Source organism: Calonectris borealis, chromosome 30, assembly GCF_964195595.1.
Source record: "Calonectris borealis chromosome 30, bCalBor7.hap1.2, whole genome shotgun sequence".
In the NCBI taxonomy this organism is placed as follows: domain Eukaryota; kingdom Metazoa; phylum Chordata; class Aves; order Procellariiformes; family Procellariidae; genus Calonectris; species Calonectris borealis.
The window spans coordinates 2,700,543-2,718,703 of record NC_134341.1 but is presented as its reverse complement, the minus strand read 5'-3'; the positions used below and the strand labels follow the sequence as shown (position 1 = coordinate 2,718,703).

The following is an 18,161-nucleotide window of genomic DNA, read 5'->3' as shown; positions in this document are numbered from 1 at the left end:
ACAGCCAGAGGAGGTGATGCAGGAGCTCCCACGCTCTCAGCCTCACTCGGTGTGGTGAAATGAAGACCACGATAACACCTGGTCTGGATTAGATCAAAGCTTTGTTTACTCCTTTTCTCTCCAGCAAGAGCCATTAGCACATGTTTGAGGAAGAGCACAGCGAGGAAATTATGAGTTCAAAAGGAGGAGGAGACTGGTACAAGTAGAGCCCGGTGGATGAAGAGGAAGAGAAGAGCATCATTTGGTGGTGGTTCATGTCAAAACAGTCAGAGGAAGGAAAATGATCAGTGATGTTCCTTATGATTTGGAATTGGGTCCAACCTCATTGAATATTTCCATTAACGGCCTTAGCAGAAAAAGCCTGAATGTGGTGATGACGTTTTGTGACGGTGCAACGCTGGGGAGACATCACCAACAGAACGAAGCATTAGGATGTCATGCTGGAAATGTATGAATTTTAGGCTAAGTAATAGAAAGGGGATTAAATTAATGGTTGAAAGAGCAAAGTTGCATCCCAAAGACTAACCCGAATTCTTTGACTATGCTGGTGACCATAACCAGGTCCTGACATAGCAGAAGAAAGGGGTGGGATGGCTATGAGTCTTTGGTGTGATGCAGCCATGAAAAATGTCTGGGCTGCAGCAAGCAAGTGATGGAGAAGATCACACCTTAAAGGCTTTGTGTTACTCATGTGAGAATCAGAGCGGAACAGGAACAGAGGAAAGAAAGCAAAAACCAGGAAGAGAGATGAAGCATCGAAGCTAAAGGACAACACTGGTCCAAGAACAAAGGAGCCGTGGATGAATTTGGGCTGAAAATCAGGAGGTTTCTCATTGTCACAGGAGAGAGCAGTTGCACGAGCTCCCCAATGGGGTCAGCAGGGACTCAAGGACATGCTTCCAGTCCCATCTTCTCAGGAAAGCCTCCATGTAAGCGAAGGACGTCTGCATCCCAAGGGTGGTTGTAAATGGCAGCAGCAAAACTTCCAGCTTGTGAGAGACTTGCGGCACGGCGTGAGCGCTGCTCTGCGTGTGCGCAAACAGCCAGGCAGTGAGAAGAAATGGGAGACAGGTGAGCGGGGTTCAACAGCAATGAGGCATCGGGTGGCAACCTCCACACCCAGCAAACGGCTGTAATAACAACTCTCCGCAGCGCCTCAGAGCTCTTCGTGAAGGGCATCAAACTCCACCAAGCGGTAACTTCTGCAAGGGGGACGTGGAAGGAGCCGGCCCAGGGTAGGATCCCAGTGTCCTCGTTCCTGTTGGTATACTGGTGGTTTGGATTTAATGGTGTTTTCCCCCAGCATCAGAAAACCATCGGCCACGGGGAGAGCTGGGTGACAGAAAATGGGTTGGGCCACCACAGTGCATCTCCCAGGAGATGAGTCAACTTTAGTCCCCCAGCAAAAATGAAGGGAGAGAGGGGAGAGGTGAAACTCTCATCTGAACAAGCACCGTCTCTAAAACGGATGCCAGAGTTTTCCCCAGCTCCTCTCTCGGCCCGGGAGGAGGTTTGGCTACACCTTCTCGGACATCCCCCTCGGCAGGGTCTGTGGGGAGTGAAGCTCCACCGACTGCCGCCGCCGGACCTCGCGCTCTGCCCAGTCCTCCTCCGGCTCGAAGCCTTTGAAGACGGCGAGTCTCTCCGAGAAGGTTTTGGCTTGCGGGAAGAGGATGTAATTGTAGATGATGGAGGCTGCTGCTGCCCCAACCAGGGGGCCCACCCAGAAGACCTGGGGGAAACAGAAAGACAAGAATCGGGTGAGCAAAAACCAGCCTGAGTTTGGAGGATGGAGAGGAACCAGGGTCTCCGAAGAGCATTGCAGGGGGCTTATGTTCCTTCCTACCCTGTGTGCATTGGGAGCAAAATGCAGAAGCCAGCTCTGCTTTGGCCATCACTGTTGACCTGAACTCCCATCCATTGCTGTTGTGCCTGAATGTACCTAACCATCCTCTTCTGTCTTTCCTCCTCTCTTGAGAGCTGCGTCATCTTCATTAATGATAGGCCCATCATGAGCATGCTCAATGACTTGGGTTCCTCTGGAGAAGTGTCTTCCTACCCATTTACACATTGCTTTAGAGAGGAGGAGGCTACCAGCTTGTGCTGGACACCTCTGAGCACATCAACCTGAACCACCACAGCTCTGGGTCCAAACGTACTCTTTGCAGATGGAAATGCCTGTGAGCGTTCCCAAAGGAGCTGGTGGAAAACGTGTGCCTGGAACCAGGAAAGGTCCCCAGGACTGGCAAGAAGAGCTCCCCTCTCCATTGGTTTTGCTTCTTTTGCTAAGTCACGGTCAACAAACCACACACCCTCTTGCTGTTGCAATGCACCCTGCTTAGATAAGCCAATTAAGCACCCAGAAGCCCCACCTCTTTTTGCTAATCTCTACATCTCTCCTCCTGCTGGGAGCTGGCATGGAAATGCCAGGAACCTGGCTGGCTCTGTGGGTTTCTAGGAATACTGGTAATTTGGGGGGCTCATCCCACCAACCCAACACATAGATCTGATTTCTTACCCAGTGGTCACTGAAGTCTCCGACTATCACAGCAGGGGCGAAAGACCTGGCTGGATTCATGGAGCAGCCGGTGTAACGGATCTGCCGAGAAACACCACACATTGTTAGAATTAAGCCCTTTTAGCACATTTTAAAAAGTCCTGGTGTGTTATTAGCGCGATTCATTCACCGAGCTGACGTTTCACCCTCCAGCACGCCTGTACCAGGAAAGGAGGTGTTAGCAGCTTCCAGCACCTGAGTCAACACGGGTGAGTTGTCTGTATTTGCACATCTTCTACGCGAGCACACGTGTCCTGTGCATGGTGCAACTCAGCTGCAGGCTGGGTGACGTGCCCTGCAGTGTGACCAGGACTGCGGGGACAAGCTCCTGCTCTGCCTATTCCTGGAGCAAATTGCTACTCCTTGCCACCGAGGATAGGAGAAGAATAGTCCCACAGACACATGGGCTTGCAGATCATCGAGGATGGAAACATCCCTGTTTTAATGCATGCACTGAGAAGCTGGGAGTGTTGGGGGCTGCTTTGGTCTGTCCTGCAGGAGAGATTTCCCGGGGTGTCCATCCCAAATGCTCCCCAGTCTTATCATGGTCTTGAGTGGCTCAGTTGCTGACACATTCACTCCAGGACAGAAGACCTCACTGATCCCTGGGAGCTCCCTACGGGACTCGAGGAGCAGCAGAGCCCAGCAGGATACGTTTTTTCATGCCCAGTAAAAAAAAACCATGGCTCTGTTATGGCTCTGGTGGGATTTTTCTCTTCTACCCACAGGAAAGCCATGGAACCACATGAGTTACAAATCCCCTGTCCATGGGTGTCTCTACAGCAGACACCCCTGCCTGTATCCGTCTGAAGAGGAGTGGTGAGCCACGGAGAAAAGAGAGGGGATAGTGAACCCGGAGCCAAGCAGGCTTTGGGCACAAAGGCAAAGACAACCTAAAACGCGCTTTAGCCCATTTTACCCACCCCAAGGAGATGCCCCACGGCAACAGAGAGGCCGATGGAGAGGGCAGGAGAACCCAGGTTGTCCTCCCGGCGTTCGTCGGTAGAAGCGAAGATGCACAGGACCAGCTGGAAGGTGAGGAAGAGCTCTACGGTCACCGCCTGCCCCGTCGTCGTCCCATTGTGCAGCTGGAAGGGGAACAAAAACGTGTCTCAGGGATGGGGAAGTTTGGGGACTGGGTTGGAAATGTGGAGGGGGAAACCCGAATCCAGGAGAACCAAAAAGGAGATAGGAAAGAGGTGAGATTTCTGGCACCAAAATGAAGAGGAGGAAAAATTTCCCAGCTAAAAGGAAAAGTGGGTCAATGGGTAATATTTGATTGACATGGCAGGAAATGTTTTATTTGCATTTCTTTGGGTATTTTTTTCCACGCTTCTTTCCCCCCCTAGGGATTTTTTTTTTCTTTTCCTCATACTTAAAACGCAAAATGCCTTTTGGAAAAGTGCGCAAATTGCATTTTGAAAATGTCAAAAAGAAATATTTTGGCATTAAAAAAAAATTCCCTTCCCCCTTCCCACACTTTTTTGACTGGAAGAATGTGTCAGATTTGATCTGGGGCTGTGCCTGGTTGCACCCCCTCTCCTCCAGCTCTGCTTTCTGACACTTTATTACTTCTTGGTGGTTTTTCACCCAGTTCTGGGTGGATCTGGCAGCGCTGCCAGTCGGATCTGCAGCTGGCAGTCCCGCTTGCCTGCGGTCGCCCATCGCTGTTGCTTCCCTCAGCCCGTCCTGGCACATCTCTGCCCTTTCTTTCCCCGGGTCAATCCTTCTTTGGACACCGTGCACCCTCCCAAATGCTGATCCCAAGATCTCTTCGCTCGGTGACACCACGAAGGCAGCAACTGCCCTCCTGACCGAGATCCAGAGTCGGATCTTGCTCGCTCTCCTCTCTCCGATATTCCCCCTTTTTTTTTAAGGGTAATCTGTGCAGGCAGCTACACGATGAACAGCCCACGGGGAAAAAAAATTCAAAATCCCTATTCCCTCTTTTAGGTGGTTTAAGCTATAAAACAACAGAGCTGAGAGTTTTGAAAGTCTCTCTTAAAACTCCTACTTGCTTTGTTAGGTTTATTAAACCTCAGCTATTATCAGTCTAAACAGTCTTTTTGAGATTAATCCGCAATCCCTTTTTCAACCCTCTTAATCTCTTTGGCAGCAAAGCTGGGTCCTGGCAATGCCTCCCTGCTGCAAGAAAGGGGATTTCCGTGTGCCGCTTCCCAAAACACGCCTCCTCCCTCCTCGGCTCGGCTTTGGGTGCTGCCGGTGCCGGCACGGGCGTCCCTGCAGGAGACAGAGCTGCCTGCATCCGTCTGAAGAGGAGCGTGGGGCATGGAGAAAAGAGAGGGGATAGCGAACCCGTGACTTTTCAATGTTTTTCCCTTCTTTTTATTACGTGCACAGGTGGGGAAGGGGATGTTGGAGGTTGGGGTACCACTGGGGAGTCCCCTCTCAGCTTCCTAAGGTTCCCCAGTTTTTTCCCTGCGTGTCTGAAGCCAGACTGGGATCTTTGCGATGCTTCTGGCACTGCCCGGTGGCACTGCCCGGGCACCCGTCTGTGTCGGGCTGTGGGATGAACCAGCTGGATCTGGTGTGGTCGTCCCTTCACAATGGGAAGCAACTTAACGAGCAGTGCTACCTAATGAAAAGCTGGGATTTACACCCAAACCCCACACCTCCCCCCCGGCGCAACGTCCCATTGCTGGGAATCTGGCACAGCAGCCTCTAAATAGTGGCACGAGGGGAGAAAAGGCCGCCCATACCCACACCCGGACTGGAAAGTGGGACAAGTCTGGGGCAAGAGGAATGGAGAGGTGATGCTTTTGGTCGTGTCCTTCCCTGGACACCCGGGTCTCCTCCGAATCCAGCTCCTCCACAATACAGCCCTAAAACTGAGATGATGGTGGCTTTGTCTGCTAAGGGAGGTGCTTCTGTGGCCAGCTGGATCATAGGGCTGGTTTTAGTCCTAAAAAGCAGAGGAGGCAGCCTGGACTCCCACCTCCATCCCTGCTCCTGGAAGGACCCTTGGAGCAGCAAGCTCGTGGTGCTGGGCTGCAGCTGACAGTGGCTTCCTAAATAAAGGGGGGTCCTTTCTGGCCACAAAACCCTTCTTCACATCCCTCAGCCTTCCCAAAAGCCCTGCCCAATCCTTTCCACTCCCTTCCAAGCCCATCCATGGGCTGAAGTCTTACCTTGTTGATGGCCAAGCCTTCCCGGGAGTCTGCAGGTGTGATCTCGTGTAAGATGGCAGCCCCCACGACACCCCCCAGGAGCTGGGCCACCACGTAGAAGACCGCGCGGAGGAAGGAGACTTGGGAGCCGATGAGGCAAGCCACCGTCACTGCCGGGTTGATGTGGGCTCCACTGATGTGCCCCAGGGCTTGGACCAGCGTGCCGATGGCCAAGCCAAAAGCCAGCGCGATTTGAAGGATGCTCGGGGAGGAAGCTGAGGGCCAGTTCAGAGCAGAGCCCAGGCCAAAAAGGATGAAGACCAAAGTCGCCAGAAATTCTGCAAAGACAGCCCGGGTGAAGGCTACGGATCGCAGTTCCCACATCATGGAGTGGCGGCGGCTGGAGGCTGCAAGGACTGACCCTGCCCCTGGTGTCTTCAGGCAATTGCTACCGCGGCTGCTGTGTCCATAGAGGATGTCAGGGGGACAGCTTATATATATATGGATGTGGGGGGGCCAAAGGATCACCCGCTGAAGGAGGTGGGATTGTGGTCCTAGGAAACCTGATGCTTTTTTTCATTTGTGTTCCAGCTGAGGGAACATCAGACCCTGCCCCCTCTGTTAAAGCTGGGGAATGCAGCGTTTGCCACCCTTGGGAGGTCATAAATCAGCCTCGAGCAGTACCAGGGAACACTGTTCCCTTTCGTACTAGGGGCCCTATCCCCAGAGGTGCTCGTTGCTCCGCTCTTCTCCAAGCTCTACCACCTGCAGCATGGAGAGGAGAGCAAGCAAGGGAGGTTCTGTAGAGCTAGAGACGGAGCTGAGGTGGGGCTGTGTTGAAAAACGGGATGTGATTAAATAACCAGGCAAAACTGGATGCAAAAGAGTCTCTCAGAGGCACAAAACTCCAAGCGACTTACTACAACTCCATTCCTCAGAGTACCAGAATTTTACAGCCTGGGCACAGATTTCCTACCCAGAAAAATGGGAACCAGCCCCAAGAAATGACTGTCAAGACAGAAATTCTAGTGTGAAAAAATGACACGCACAGCTGGAGTACTGGCTGTGCTCTAATTACGGGGATTTTGGCCAACTCAGCTCTTCAGAAATGTCTTTTTACTTCTTGGTGTTAATCCCTAAAAGAGGAATAATATTTTCTTCTCTAGAGCATGGTTCTTCACATCAAACCATTCACTAATTGCCCAACAAGTCCATTTTCCTTTTTCTTCCATTGCTTAGGGCACATTTGCGCATTCCTGGCCGATATCTGTAAAGACTTTTGCTCCCTATGTCATTGGGGTTGGTGGGTTTGCTGGAAAGGTAGCATTCGTTTCTTTTTTTCCCCTTGTTAGCAGACTCTGTAGCTATCCTAAAGCACAGTGAGCTGTGAGGAACGCTCCCCCGGGGCAGAGCTGGAGCTGAAAGGACCATTTGATTTCAGACGGACGCAGAGCACCAGAACTGAGAGTCTGTTTTTTGGCTCTGACAAAGGCTGCTGCTGTGTGATAAACCAAATATTTTTCCCTTCCAGAGGAACTGTGCAAGTGCCACCGAACTGATGTGAAAGGTTGATGCAAAGTATTCCATATTGCTCAAATTACGTCATAGAATCATAGAATATCTCAAATTGGAAGGGACCCACAAGGGCATGTGAAGGCCTGTTCTTTCCTCCACAAAAGGTGGGTAACAATCCTTGTCAGTTGGACTAGAGGACCATTGTGGGTCCCTTCCAACTGATCTATTCTGCTTCTGTTCTGTCCTATTCTATTCTTGTCCTCTTTTTAAAAAAAGACGCTTAGGAGGTCATTGCTCTTAACAAGGGAGAGATTGTGGGGCGAACAAGTCCAGTCCGTGGGTGAGTGTGGAGCCTGGAAGACTTCTATTCAACTTTTGCCTTTGAAAATCCTTCTCTTGGACTTCCTCGGGGACTTTGGCCCATCACGGCATTGCTCTAGCCGCCGGTTTTCCAGCAATGAAGCCGATCTCACAAAACAGGTTGTGAGGCTAAATATATTTGGGTGCTGATGAGCCACGAAACATGGTCACATCCCGCCTGTAGGCTCCTGCTCCTGCCCACCTGGTACAGATTTGTGAGCTTATCATTACACAAGAATGAGTTATGTCAGGGACTGGTGACGAATGCAGGCTGTGATTAGCACAAGGAACGACAGAACAAATATGGGCAATTAACTGGAACTGATACCCTATGTGATTAATCGTTATTCATGGCGAGCAAGTTGTGATGTATCAGTGCTTAATGAAGGCTAATTAAAAGGAAAGAGAAGTAAGCAGGATTAGCTCTGAGCAACTTTAAAATCTAACACAGCCTCATGGTCCTCACTTCTACCCGGCAATGCTCAAGTTCATTGGAACTCTTGTTTATGCCGCGTTTTGAGATTTTTGTGCTGTGGAGGGTGGGTTTCTGCTAGATACCGTGATGAAAGGATTGGTGTTGCATCGTGAGCCGTCCTGCTGAAAGGGGAGTTCTGCTGCTCTGGTCTTTGCTGCGAGGCTGAGCAAACTCGCTGTGAGATTCTGCTTTCCCGCAAGAATAATAACACATCCCGGCATTCACCCAGCGACCTCGAGCGCTGCGGTGACTGTAATCCTTCTGGTTTTACAGAGAGCGGGTCCACGGCTCGAAGCCGGACGCTGCCGTTGCTAATGCCAGGCAGCGGGTCAGTGGCAGAGCCAAGATTTCCTGCCTTGCCACGGCCACGCGTCCTGCCATCTGCCTGGGAAACGGAGAAACGGGAGACCAAGCAAGCTGAAGAGCTTGGTACTGGGTTGCTGAAGCTCTGCTTGTGCCTAGGAGGGGTTCCTGGAGCCTCTGGTGTTGACGGTAACGTGGCTTTACACCTTACACCAAATGTGCTGCAGCTTTGGGAGCAGCAAAGAGCATTGCAGCCCTGTAGCAAAGCCATCCGAGATGGGAAAGGGCATTATTTTACCTTTTAATCCGCAGCCCTTGGAGCGTAACGGCATTATCAGCCCTCAAATCAAACGCAAATGCTCATTAAGAGCTTGTTGGCGTCTGCAGAGGGTTGATACACCGTGCTTCCTCCCGATGGCAGAAAATGGCCTGGTAATGCGTTTTTGAAGAACATTTTGCAAGCAAGGGAACCGTGCTTGCACAACAACGTGCTTCTTGAGTGACTTAGATGGCTCAGATATCTTTGCCTCCCTGGCTTTCAGGAAAGTATAAACATCTTTAAGGTATCTCCATTCCATCTAGAATACCTCCCAGCCACAGAGAATAAAAGATTTATTGCATAAACAACAGTGAGTTTTCCTGCTTGGATCCGATCGGTCGCAGGAGGTGTGTGTGCTGCCCAGACCTTGCTGGAAGCTCCGTTTTTTTGCTCTTTTCGGTGAATAGAAAGCGCCTGCAGACAACTGCCCCTCCTCTCCGACAGCCGAATGGACAACCCGCACCCTGGCTTCACATGGCAGCAAATGCCCTTTTTACTGGACACCGGGGAATCCACAGGAGGACTAAGCTTTGGGAGAAAGCTTTATGCAAACCCAGCTGTTACTGGTTCTGCTGTTTGTTGAAACAGATGTTTTCTTTCCAAGAAAGGAGGTGTAAAACTGAAGATGCTACCTCTAAGAGTTCTCTAGGGGAAGCCTTTAAAAGAAGCCAGAGGATAAGAAGGAAAAAACCTTAATTCTAGTATTGTGACTAATCTTCCTCTCAGTTGTGGTTTTCGGCTTGCTGCCTGGATAAACGGATGTGCCGGTGCATTCGGCCCCATCCATGGCCCCCAGCGGAGCGCAGGGAATGGCAGCCGTGGGCTGCCAGGACACTTGGGGAAGCAGAGGAGATGGGGATGAGGGTAGGGACATGTTTGCGTTGGGATCAGCCGGGGCACAAACACCTCCGCTAGCTTTTCACCTGGGAATCGAGCACCTGCAGCATTAGTTTGGCTCCAGGGACCTTTCCACCCTGAATGTCCTGACCCTCGTGGGCATCACCCAGACAGGCGGGTCTGTGGGTGTGGGTCCTGCTGGCAGGGAAAGGACCAAACGCAGGTCCCTTACCTTCCTCTAGGCTGAGTTTGTTAACCATTAGGCTCGTGCTGCCCATTGCAGGATGGGGCGTACAGAGACGCCTGCTCACAGCGAGCTGCAAAGCATCGAGGAGTGGATTAAGAGCCCTTTTAGCTGTTTCGTGATGGGACGCAGCAGCACAGCTCTTGCTGCAATGCAAACCAAGGCATGTTTTTAATTGCATTTCAAAAATGTGCTAGGAAAGTCTTACCTCTCTCCCACCCCTGGTTGGAGAACAGACAGAGCAGAAGATAACGTCTCTATTCCCCAAAATGAGGTGACCATCAGGAAAAATTATATTCTCCCTTTGCCATATTACATCAAAAGGACATTCACCCAGACGAGCAAAATGGAAAAAAATCAACACCTTTTCCAGCATTTCAGGCCAAATCCTAAATCCCTATTCATGCAAAACTTCTGCTGGATCTTGCAGTGTTTATTGTTCTTGTTTTAATTGAAGCAGAAGGATTAATGCAGCCCTGATTTCCTTCACTGACTTCAGTGAATTGAGCTTGAGTGCGGGCCAGGAACTGGTCCTGGTGTTAGGAGAAGGCTTCATTTTATTTTTTTAACCCATCTCAAGGACTTGCAAGTTCAGTCCTGACTGTTTGCCTAGGGTCTTAGTCAAGGTAGACAGTGAGACTCTGGCGTTGGCGGAGCTGGGCTATGGCTCACGTCAGAATCGGTGCATATTTCTCGTGGCCGTATAAAACCTTAACATCCGTGAAGACCAGGAAGCCTTCCACCCCAGCATGATCTGGTCTCTGTACAGCACCTAGGCAGGGATTTAATTCTTTCCTCCTGTGACTTGCAGGAAAATACAATTTTTCCTTTGCTAACAAGATGTTAATGAGACCCAGAACGTCCAGAATCAGGGAGAGGGAGAAATCGTGGTTTCTGCCTCTGCAGAGAGACTTAATAGACAAGATATGGCCAATCCCAACACACTACAAGGTCAGAGACAGGGCTGAGTTAGGTGATGACCTCGCTTTAATGATGCCTTAAGGGGTGAAGAAAGGAGAGCGTTATTCCCTTCTTTGAGTGCTGACGTTCAAGGCCATGCACGTTTTGCATATTTATAGGAAAATAATCAATGCTTTTTCCCTTGAATCCACGACACAAAGCCAGCCAGCAGGATACCCATATAGCCGGCAGATTTTGAAGTGAGATAGACCCTGTGGCCTTACCAGGTCTTGTAAGTTCTTTGCTACTTACCCAGGCACGAATATTACATCCGTTAAAATCGATCAGATTGCAACACCATCCTCAGGTGACGGAGCTGAGCGGGAAACCTCAGCTTCGCCCTTTGCCGGATACCCAGTGTTATGTTTGCAAAACAAATCACATCTAATGAGCCAAACTCCCAGCGGGTGTAAACTGGGGATGTGGCTTTTACATCAGTGCAGTGACATTGACCGAGAGCATCCAGCGTCTGGCCTTTTCACTATTTTCCTCATTTTTACGTAAATCAGAAGTAATCAAGCTGAAGTCCATGAAGGGGAAGTGAATGAGCTTAATTCAGATGTCTTTCTCTAGGTAATTCTGGATTTAAAAAAAACCAAACAACTGGGTTAGATACTGCCAGGCATCGGTCCCGCCGGTGGCTCTAGAAGCGATGTCCCCTGTTGCCTCCTGTCCTGTCTTCTCTGGATCTGAGATGCTCAGCGCCCAAAGGGGTTGCAGAGCTGGGGCTGTTGCAGCACGTGTGTCATTTCACCACCAACGCTGTGGGTACCAGTTTGTGTATTGACCGCTCACCTGGGCTGCGGGGCTTTTTTGGCTGCTATCTCTTGATCTTTGCTGGGAGGGAATCGGGAGCGCGTCCGGCAACTTCACCTTCCAGAAGAGGCTGTTATCTCAGCACCTTTCCTGGGGAGCTGGTGCGCGTGGTGAGGAGGTGCGTGAGTGGGAACGGTGCGTGGATGGAAGTGGGGTATCGTGACAATCCCTCTAACAACCAGCTGGGATTGACGGAGAAAGAAAAAGGTGCTTGGCTTCTGAAAACAGCATTTTTCATCTGCGACCAAGGTCAGTGCCGTGGTCCTCGTTGTACGGCCAGATAAGGGGAGTAGTGCAAGAAACTTTGTGGTCCATAGGGGGAAGGAAGGATCACTTTCAGGCTCCAGTGGCAGCAATCAGAGAGAAAGCCAGACGAGATGTCAGATTACATTAAATCCCTCCCAGCCATTAAACCCAACAGTCATTTTAAAATCGACTGTTGAGTATGAAGCTGCTTCTGCCTCGGCTTTGGTGGAGCACAGAGCTGAGGTCTGGGTGTGGAGCCAGGCTCTGGCAGCCCCGGGAAGCTGGTGGCTGCAACTGCTCGGAGGTGTCTTCAACTCAGAGCCTCAGCACGACCCTAAAAACGTGAAGCTCGGCATGTGCAATTTCACCGGAGCCATCGTGTGGTCATGAAGTGGTGCCGCCTGTCCTGTAACCCTCAGAGATACTGAACACTCCCAGCCGCGGCGGGCTCGTCCTCCACCCTGGGATTTCCAGTGCTTGGTGCCCAAGGGCCTGTGGGGTTTGCGCAGAACCAGTTGAACAATTAACAAAAAGTTGGGTTCCCACCCGAGATGGGCTCCAGGGAAAAGTAGCACAGCAGGTGAACAGGATGGTTGGCCCAGAGCCGTGAGGGCAAGAACGGTTTTCCGGGAGAATGACTTTGTCCAGGGGCCACGGGCATCCACCAGCTTCCCTCTGCCTGAAGTTATCCTTACAGGGGCTCGGACACCAGCTTGGAAACCATTACTCTGTTCTGGGACAGCATCAGGAACAAGGGTAGGACCTTGGTGTGGGTTCCCAGAAGGTCCTCTCCACCGAGCTGCTAGCTGAGAGCTGCTTTGGTGATGGTCATTTTCATATCAAATTTTATGCTTTTTATGTTTTCCACATTGCTTCAGGAAGTTCCTCCCACCCCAGATGGAGATTTATGTTGAATCTGGAAAGGTGGGAAAAGCAGGGAAAGGAGCAGAACAATTCGATAGATTGGATACCACCCATGAAAAGACCTCAACAGCCTTCCCAGTTGGCCGTTGCCCCTTTCCACCACCCTGGATTCTGCAGAGGTCTCCTTTGTTCTGTGTGATCAGCATACACTGGGGAAGGGCTAGTACAGACTCCAAAACTGCTCCTAAAACGTATATTTTTACAAAAGGCATGTAGACAGGTGAAGATGCAACCTATTTCTTTAAAATTTTAAAGGGTTTCTTCCCTCCTTCTACCCTTTTTTATCTCTGTCTGTCACCTTTCGTCCTCTTTTCCCCTATGTGCCTCTTTCTCTCTCTGTTTTATGGCGCTACCCAGACACCAACTTCCATGCCAAGGCTGCAACAGTAAGAGAACCACAAAGTTGGCTTCATAAAGCCTCTGGCTCTTTTCCACTTCTGAGAATAAAGGTTCAGCGTGGGATATTTTCATTTGTGGTTAGTTACTTGATTTCTGTGTGGGTTTTTGGGCACGGCACAGGCATTGGGTTGTCAGCAGCATGAATTGCCATCCTTCTTTGGTAGAAAGACTTTTTGAGGACTTTTTTTTTTTTTAAATCTGGGCTATTGCACTGATTTCCTTCTGCATTTATGCGTGTGTTGATGGGATCTGGCCCTGGAGTGTCAGTGCAATTTGCTTCGCTTCCTTGAATTGTATAAAGTGGAGAGGAGCATTGGCAGCTCCTCCGAGACCTTGCCAGCGAAGTCCAGCATGTGGAAAGCATTGCTCTCTCCTGGGTGGGGACGGAGCTTCCCGGGGAGCTCTGCGTTTCTTTTTGCTGGTCCGATGGAGATCGTAAATCTGCGGCAGCGTGAATCCAAGAGGGGCCCGGTCTTGCTAGGGTGGGGGCATTGTCATACGCCAGAAACTGCGAAAATCCCACTCAAAGAGCGCACACCAAGACTGCAAATCTTCTACCTTAGGTTACCGTGGAGCGTAGGAGCCCTGATCTCGGACGAGGACAGCCTGGTGCGAGACTGTACAGACCCAGATAGTGCATATCAGGTCACTCGTGGTGTAACGGTGAGAGAGAAATCCGCAGACAAATAGGTGAGTGTGAGGAAATTAAGTTACCTTCAGCAAGGCAGGCATCAATCTCCCAACCTAGCAAAGTCACACGTGCAGGGATGTTGTGGGAAAGATGTTTTAAGGAGGAAAGACAGGAAGGCAGTGGCTCGCTGGGAGCTCTGGAGCTACGCGAAGGAGGAAACGCAAAGGTCTTTGCTCGCTCGGGGACATAGGCAAGGAAGGCAGATGTCCTGGGCTTGGAGGACACGTTACAAGCTCTTCCTGGGACGTCATCAGGCCAGACGGAAACCCCCTCACTTCTAACTTTGAGCTTCCAGGGCAAAGACAGAGGCTCATTCCAGGATAGCACCAACAAACCTGGATTTTAGGCCAGTTTCAGTGCTGGAAATTTGGGCTTTGAAATGCAGCAAAGCTCTTTCCTCCATCTCTGCTCCCTGCTGATTGCCTGGGTCCTGCGCTGCTGCGTCACCACAAGGCCAGGGCTGACTCGTATGGGCTCATAAGAATTTTAAAAATTCCCGTGCACATGCCTGGGCTGTATTATATAAAGTTCCTTCATAATAGTTTAAAGAAGAAACTGCACAGTGGCATGAAGGTGTCACTCCAAGTGTCACCCAAACCTGTTCTGTTCCCCCCACCCCCAGCAAGGCAAGTTTGCATACTTGTGTAATTCCTTTCGTTTAACAGCATCGAATGCACATGATGGTGGTAAGAACATGTTCTTCTGGCAGCGATGAGTGAAATGAACTCCTGAGCAGCTGAACAATTTAATCCTGGGGAGTGCCTCATCTTTATATTTATCTATTTGTTTGGTTGGTGTATGCGCGTGTGTTATTGTTACTCTCTGACGTGGTTTGTGGGTATCACGGATTTTGCTTCCGTTTATTTTTTAACCTCACCACTGGGACCTGTTCCCTGCAATTCACCGAAATCACAGGCTGCAGCTCTGGAGGCATTTTAAAAAAATAGGGCAGAGTTTCTCAAAGCACCCAAATCCTGGCACTGTCCTAGCCCCACATGCATGGGCAAACAACTGCAAGCAACCAAGAGGCTTACTCAGATAATGGTCCCCAGCCGACTTGTAGCTGCTGCCCACCACTGGCCTTTGAGCCCTCTCTAATTAAAATGCCCTTCTGAGGGCTTAAATTAATTTTACGCAGTTGGGGTGCCTGTGATCAGGTGTGACCGCTCAGCTGGGAACAGTTTGCAGGATTTTCTTCCAGGCATTGGGAAACTTAGAGTATAAAGGGGGTGATGGAGGGTTGGGTTTCTTTTTTTTAGCTCACACACCAGTGTTGGCTATCAAGAGACCGATGCTTACTGCAGAAGCCAGTGAGGAGGACACCCCACCCCAAATAGTTTGGCTTGTTGAGCTCCTTATATTGCATTTTAAGGGGAAGCTACCTCTGCTCTTCAAGAAGAGCTTGGGAAGGAAGGAGGGCTAATTCAGCTGAAGGACTCTGCACAAGAGCAAGAAGGTACCAGCTGGCCAGGAAGGGAGATGATGGCCCTTGGGAGCAGGTTTCCACCTCTCATGGAGGTGAGGCTCTGGCTCACCTGGGGCTGATGGGCACTGGGGAGCTCCCTGCCTACCCTGTGCCTGGGTTGCTGGCAGGATGGGAGACAAGGGTAGGGCTTTGCCCCTCAAGAATAAGGTCATTTTTATTTCTTTTATCCTTCCAAACCCCTCTTCATGGATGTTCACAGCTTGCCTGTTAATCTCCCATCTAGGAAGCAAGCCTGGTGGCAGGATTTAGCATTAATAATCCATGGATAATTCAGCAGCCTGAAAGCCTAAGGTAAATTGCTGGGGTTTTAATGGGTTTTTTTGAAGTCCATGGCAGAGCATTCACTGCCAGTGAGGGCTTTTCCCTCTTGGGGATGGGGGAAAGCATATTTACAGAGGGCTCCTGGGTGTGCCATCATGTACGTTGATGCTAGCAGATCTCTTAATTATCCCATCAGTTTTTCTTCACCTTGTTTTTGATACGATTGAGTGCTCAGCAAAGTTGCGTTAATCCCCGCGAATCCCTTGTGGATTTGGCAGGGTGTGGCCCTGACAGAGATTTTTCTTTTTTCCTGAGTATTAAAGGTACGTGCAGGCCAACGGCTGCCTCACATGGCCTGATGCTGAGCCGGACCAGGAGTTGGTCCGGGTGCTGGAGGAGGGAGGTTGAACGGTTGCTGTAACGTGTGTGGGAGCACCACAATCTGGAATCTTGCGTGTGCTTACCCTCCTAATGCATCTGTGAGACTGGGAAAAGAGAAGATCTAGAGAAAATTACCTTCTTGGTAGGACTGCGGCACATTTAAGAGCTTCCAGCTCAAACACGAAAGCAAGGAACCAGGTTTACAGCAGCTTTTTTGTTGGAGAAGGATGGTCCCTGCAAGGGCTGAAGGCTCTGCTTTTCATTGCTATCAGCTGGGCAGAGTTGTCCTTGTCTTCTCCATGACAGAGATGAGACTCATTTCAAGCCTTGCAGCCCATGGGCTCTCCCAGCTCATTTTCCTGGCTGGGCAAAGTCATGACGGTTTCCCAGAACCCCAGGAAAACATTCCCTGTTGGTTTGGATTTGTTTTGGGGCTGGGCAGCGAGGGAAGACCGAGATACCCTCTGGGAGCTCAGGGGGTGGGAACGGCCTTCTAGACAACAGAGTGGTGGACGGGTTTGGTTTCCCTTCCTGCTGCTTTTTATTTAGAGGGAGGCTGTTGTGCTAGGCAATGCCATCTGTTTTTCTTTGAGGGTTTTTCCCTCTTCCAGACCCAGTATCTTAGCTCTTTGAAGCATCTTCAGCCTGGGATAAAGCACGTGGGGTCCTGCATTATCCCACCAAGGAATCTGGCTTGGCCAGGGACTGCAGCTGGGATGAGTCCCTCTGGGGTTCGTTAAGAAAATGGGTGTCTCCTTTCTCACCACAATGCCATGCATCACCTGGAGTTTCTGTTCCCAAGCCCTTGACCCCTTGGCTGGTCCCATGCTTGAAGGGGATCAACAAGCCGAGCATGGTTTCCTTGTGCTTGGTTGGAGCAGTGAGAACCCCACCTGCTGGGTTGAGTTTCTCTCCCTCACTTGGGACCTGCCCAGTTTTATGCCTCTGCTCAACCTCGAGGAGAATGAAAGCCCTTGAGGAGCTTGTGGTTAACAGGCACTTAATTGATTCTGAATAATCCTGACAAGTTTTTGCAGTCCTTGTGGTAATTGCCTCTCTTTCCAATTGAATAGCTCGGGCTAGGTCTGTATGGATGCCAGCTGTACATTGCTTGGCTGCATTCTTTCACTTCCAGCTCATGCCTTCCTTTTAACCCTTCCATTGCCTGCTTCTCTGCAGAAGCTGTGAATGGGGATGGGTTTTGCAACCTCTCTTCCTTGCGGACAGCCTGTTCTTCACCTTCTCTAGGTCTGTGTTTAGGGAGCCTAGAATGTGGCAGGGTCTTGCTTTTCATGGCAGAGTAAACAGATAAGCTAATTTATTTTTTTGTACCTGTATTATAGACTTGGCAAACTAATTTGAGGTGTGATGATGCATGCTTATGGCATGACAAGGAGTACGTGACTTGAAGGGGCTGGGGCAAGACCAGAGGGAGGATGTGGGGAGCTGGGATATAGGGGCACAGCTCCGAGCTCGAGTGTGGTCCCAGAACTGCCCAACATCAATATCTTCATCAATGACACAGACAGTGGGATCGAGTGCACCCTCAGCACGTTTGCAGGTGACACCAAGCTGAGTGGTGCGGTCGACACGCCTGGGGGACGGGATGCCATCCAGAGGGACCTGGACAAGCTGGAGAAGTGGGCGCGTGTGAACCTCATGAGGTTCAACCAGGCCAAGTGCAGGGTCCTGCACCTGGGTCGGGGCAGCCCCCGGTATCAGCACAGGCTGGGGGATGGAGGGGTGGAGAGCAGCCCTGCCGAGAAGGACTGGGGGCACTGGTGGAGGAAAAGCTGGACGCGAGCCGGCAACGTGCGCTCGCAGCCCAGAGGCCAACCCCATCCCGGGCTGCATCACCAGCAGCGTGGCCAGGGGGTCGAGGGAGGGGATCCTGCCCCTCTGCTCTGCTCCGGTGAGACCCCCCTGCAGGGCTGCGTCCAGCTCGGGGGTCCCCAGCACAGGACAGACAGGGACCTGTGGGAGCGGGGCCAGAGGCCACAAAAACGATCAGGGGGATGGAACAGCTCTGCTGTGAGGAAAGGCTGAGAGCTGGGGTTGTTCAGCCTGGAGAAGAGAAGGCTCCGGGGAGACCTGATTGCGGCCTTTCAGTGCTTAAAGGGGGCTCATAAGAAAGGTGGGGAGAGACTTTTTAGCAGGGCTTGCAGCGACAGGACAAGGGGGAATGGTTTTAAACTAAAACAGGGGAGATTTAGACTAGATCTAAGGAAGAAACGTTTTACCCTGAGGGTGGTGAGAGCC

General features: G+C 50.9%; 1 protein-coding gene across 1 annotated transcript; it reads right to left on the bottom strand.

The window, feature by feature from the left end:
* Positions 1 to 1,516: 1,516 nt before the first annotated feature.
* AQP2 (aquaporin 2) lies at positions 1,517 to 6,072 on the bottom strand. Its single transcript, XM_075134007.1, has 4 exons — positions 5,707 to 6,072; positions 3,481 to 3,645; positions 2,519 to 2,599; positions 1,517 to 1,732 (listed from the first exon to the last, which is right to left on the bottom strand). Exons 1-4 carry the CDS (start codon positions 6,070 to 6,072, stop codon positions 1,517 to 1,519), a joined length of 828 nt encoding a protein of 275 aa, XP_074990108.1.
* Positions 6,073 to 18,161: the final 12,089 nt, after the last annotated feature.